We start from the raw sequence: 4859 nt of genomic DNA on the forward strand, positions 1-4859 counted from the left end.
CATCTAACTACAGCCCCAAAAAATACCATTGGCCATGCTGAGCCTAGCTACATTGCTAACAGGAGTGACAGCGCGTCTGACTGACTGGGAGGTCGCGCAAAGCTCGGAGAGGTACGGAGCAGCTCGTCTCAACTCAGATAAGAGCATATTTCATTATGGAAGTACGGTGGACTGTTCCTTTAATCTTTCTACACAATTATATTCATGAGTGTAATGTGCAAGACAGACAGACGCACAAAAATAACAAAAGTAGACCACATGCATATATAATCTGTTTAATAAAAAGTATAAAAGGTGCTGCTAAAAAGAACAAACCTTCAATTTTGCAAACAAAAGATCTAAATAATTTATCATACATAATTAAGTGACAAAAAAAAAAAAAAAAACCCTGAATTTTATACAGTTGCCATTATAAAGGCAATAATAATCCCAGTCTCTTTGGCAGAGGTAGATAAGAGGATGAAAAAAAAAATTATATATATAAAAACACTAGACAACTGTATTCAAATATGAACACTCGTGTTTTGAATGACACTCCCAACTACAAATGGTAATGCAAATGGACTTGTCATTCCAGTACACAAATGCCTAGACTGTATTATAAATCTTACCATTAAAAACAAAACCACTTACAGACATCACATTCATCCCCAGAACTCTGGCCATTTTTGGATCCAGCCCAAAATCATACATCAGTAGCACATGATCATTGGGGGGGGGATGGGAAGACTCACTGATTCACATCAGTGCACCAGCATAAAAGTTCATGACGTGACTGCCCAGATTCAATTTAAGGAAAGGGGAAAAAAATTAAAATTGCAAAAGGTACAATTTTGGATGAACTCAATGATTCGTTTCTAATATTTTTGCATCAGTAAACTCTGACCCAATTATTAGAAGATGCCCAATTCCTTTATGACTTGGAAATATGACCAATAATTTTATATTCAGATTGATGTCTCTTATCTCCACTGCTGTCTGAAACCAATTTTCATCAAGTCTCTCAGCCAAGTCTTGTGTGAGTTCCAGGCCTGCCCAGGCGTGTCACCAATCATGGCGGAGAAAGAAAAGCCATACATTATCAAATTGCTACAAATCAAATGTTTAGCAAGTCAATCTTGAATTGCATAGCATTGACTCACATTGTGCCAAATAAAATCATGTCAAAATGCACTACATTTCATTTGGGGTAAAATCATATATAGTTTTGCATTAACAGTTGCTTCATATCCACCTTTAACATATACCAGATCACTGGCATTGCATCAAGATGTGTATCACATCGGCCTCAGCGATGGAGATGCACATCCCTAGTGTGGCTCTGTCTTTGGGTCGGGGGGATACAAGCTATTAAGATTTTCAACAAATATAAGGGACCACAATTTACACAGATTAAATGATGGTTTAGACTGACAAAGGGTTAAGGTAAACAAACTCTATAGAAAAATACCACTCATTTTAAGACTAATAGTTTTGGTATAGCTTTAAAGAAATTCTCCAAGAACAATTTTTGCATTGAAGAGGCATCTCTCCAGGAACAACTTTACAGAAACTTTAAAAAAAAAAATCCAGCCATCTCCGTTGAGATGAACAGTTGTTAAATCATACTGCTTTGCTCATGTGCAGCATCACTGGGACAGCCTGTGAATGCTGACCATGTTCCAAACAGTATTCCAGATGTATCAAGTCCCAAAACATTCTTCAAAAGCCTCAAAGCCGTTTGAGCAGTTCCAATCTGGCCTTGAGCTGTTCCTGTTTCTTTCTCAGCCTGTCTCTCTTTTGACCGAGCCTCTGTGTCTCTGATTCCAAGTTGCGGATGCTCTCCTTGGCTCGTTTCAGTATCATCACCTTGGATGCTTTGTCGTTGTTTGACAACTCAGGCACGTGATCGCGCAGACGTAGAAAGCAGTTCTTCAACTCATTACGTCGTTGCCGCTCCATAACGTTATGGGTCCTGCGGCGCTCCTCGTCATCCTCCAGGTCACAGGTATGGCGGGAGGTGAAGTGTCTTGTATTTCCACGGACGCGTTTTACACTCGGCAAAGGAAGTGGGGGTGAGGTGGGCCGAGGAGCGGCGTAGTTATGTTGCTGCTGGATCTCAAAGTGACAGCGTTTCAGCGCCTGCTCGCGTCTGTCATCATCTTTCTGCTGCTGTGAGCGAGTGAATGTGTTGCAGCGGCGAACGGTCACCACATCAATCTCCTCCTCTGCGTTACACACACAGAAAAAAAAAAAAAAAAGAGACCAAAAACAAGCAAGGTCAACAATAGAGCAGTGCTACAGCAAAAGTGAGTCCAACACTAGTGAAGACCAGCCGGACAAACAAAATATGCATTAATAAAGCCATATGGGGTAGTTGTGACTCAGCTGTCTCCAGTGTAGTGAAGAACATTAGAAAACTGGCATAGAAATGAGCAGTGGTAAGAATAACTTAAGGGTTGTTTTACAATCAGGGTACAAAGTTTGTGTCACCGGGGTCCAAAATTCAAATTGATTCAAACTGGTTCTTGTACCAGTTTTTAAGTGAAGGACAAGTTAAAGAACAGATTTCAGGTAATTTTTTGACATGTGTGTATGGTAGTTTTGTGTAATCTGCTATAAGATAAAGATGATTAAGTGAAGCTTTAAGCAGGGCTGGGAGAAACTAATGAAGTGATTCTCAGAGAGGACATTTTTTTTTTTGACAATTCAGAATGCACTACTTCCATAGTGCTTTTAAATATAAGGCTGTAAGCTTTGTGTTAGTGGTCTCTAATATTTATGTCCCAATATCTTGACCACATTTTAGGATGAAAATAGTCATTTTAGATATGTTATTTTATATTGAAAAATTAGAGGACATTTTTTTGACACAGTTACATACTAATTTGATCAAAATAGTCTGAAAACTTACTGGCATTCAATATTAAAACTTAACTATGTTTCCAATGATATGGAACCAAATATGTGTTTTATGGTATAAAGAATGATTTAAGTGCATCCCTTTTGGAGCTACCTGTAGTAAAAAAAAAAAAAAAAAAAAAAAAGCACTTTTTCTAAATGACACGAGTAATTTTGCTAAATATGACATATATTGCCATACATTCACCAAAAATAACGTTATCACCAATTTTTTTTTGCATGGTAAATAGAGCTATCACAGGGCTACAATAAACAACCAAGTTTATTTAGTCAAGCCTTTTGATATTGAAGTGATTTTCAGTTTGCGTACCCTGATTGTAAAACAACCTTTAAATAAATATTCTCCTCACCAGAATCGCTGGATGATTCTCCGGCCGCAGACAAGGAGCCATAATCGGAGGAGGTCTCGCTGAGCTCAGGAGTGTTCAGGATGAAGTTCTCGCTCTCCATGAGCGCCTCACACGCGGCCGCAGCGCCGCGACAATCCAACGTGGAACCGACGAGCTCGGCAAAGATCTCCGTATCGATAACCGACAGCAGAGGACTCGTAGAAAGGACGGACGTCTTTTCTTCGAGCGATTTCTCCGCAGCGCAGGGCCACAGACAGTCATCCGAGTCAGGCTGCCTCGCACAAACATCACCTAAATCAGAATTCCAGTTCAAGTGCAAAAAGTCACCGTCCTCGAGCAAAAGCTCCGACACCAACTCGAGCTGATCCACGCTGGATAAGGACTTGCCGAGGCCGACCTTGATCGGTGGAGACTGCGGTGGGGTCGGAATCGACTGCAGATCCTTAATTAAGTTCTGGCAAAACTCGTCATCAAACAGCAGCGGTTCCGACTCCTCAAGCCAGTCGTGTGGCGGAGAACGACTCGGCAGCATGTTTACAGAAACCTAGAAAACAAGAATAAACGTCTAAAACAACCCAGATCTTGCTTGTTAAATAGACTTCGCACCAGCGGCAAAGTAAATACTAAAGCATGCGGTTCCACACCGGCTACTCCCCCCCCCCTCCTTTTTTTTTTTTTTTTTAAACTTCTCTATATAGTGGGCGGGGTTTCAGGCCTGTCTCTTCCGCCTCCAGGTTTCTAGTGACATCATGCAACAGCTGGAAAGGCCGCTTCGTTCACCAATTTCTCAGTTGACATTGACTTTAAACTCGGTCCTAATATTGACAGAATCTTTTACGCGATACTTGGAATTCAAATAAATAATGTACAGTAATCCAAAGTCAATACTGCTCTGGCATTTACTCTCAAGTAAATGTCGTTTTTAAGTATCTTTAAAGCTGGTTTTATCCAAAGCCAACGATTTGTGAGAGTTCAAACTAATGATATATAGAAATATACATTTAAAAAGAAAAATAAACCCTCTACAAGGCAAAGCCGGCATGCACACCCATGTGCCACGCTTCTTCCAGTCAGACCACACTGCATTACGTGTATTTGATGTAAATATGAACGACTTACCTTTTTCTTCAGTGACCCTGATGAATCAAAACAAGATGTTGGCGAAATACACAGGAAATAGTTTGTTAGAATAAAGTAAATGTCCTAAGCCCTATACTACAAGAGCATGCGGTATGGAACGGCAGTAGGTGGGGCACTGAAGGGATTTAACTTTATAGTACCGAAGCGCTTATTAGTGTCCTTCCACGGACAAATTCGCGCCAAAAATCTATCTCTAAAATATTTAATCTGAAGAGTATTTATTATTATGAAATAATAATGTGTTTTGACCAAACGTTTGATCGTTAATCTTGTAAAACGTGTCTGATATCGGGGATTTCGAGGAAAGACACACGAAGAGCGGGAATAGTGCGCTGCGCGGAGGGATATGACTGCGGCGAAGCGCCGCTGGAATTCCAAGAAACGAGGGCAGGAGGCGCGTTACTTTCCACGTGTCAGTGGGTGCAAAGCTGGCTGTTTTTCGGGCCAGAAGAACTGATTACTCTGAGA

General features: G+C 40.6%; 1 protein-coding gene across 1 annotated transcript; it reads right to left on the reverse strand.

The window, feature by feature from the left end:
• Positions 1–327: 327 nt before the first annotated feature.
• On the reverse strand, positions 328–4494 carry mych (myelocytomatosis oncogene homolog). Its single transcript, XM_060918202.1, has 3 exons — positions 4371–4494; positions 3252–3795; positions 328–2207 (listed from the first exon to the last, which is right to left on the reverse strand). The coding sequence occupies exons 2-3, from the start codon at positions 3781–3783 to the stop codon at positions 1711–1713; spliced, it is 1029 nt and encodes a 342-aa protein (XP_060774185.1). The 5' UTR covers positions 3784–3795; positions 4371–4494; the 3' UTR covers positions 328–1710.
• Positions 4495–4859: the final 365 nt, after the last annotated feature.

This window comes from Neoarius graeffei, chromosome 4 (genome assembly GCF_027579695.1).
Source record: "Neoarius graeffei isolate fNeoGra1 chromosome 4, fNeoGra1.pri, whole genome shotgun sequence".
NCBI lineage: Eukaryota > Metazoa > Chordata > Actinopteri > Siluriformes > Ariidae > Neoarius > Neoarius graeffei.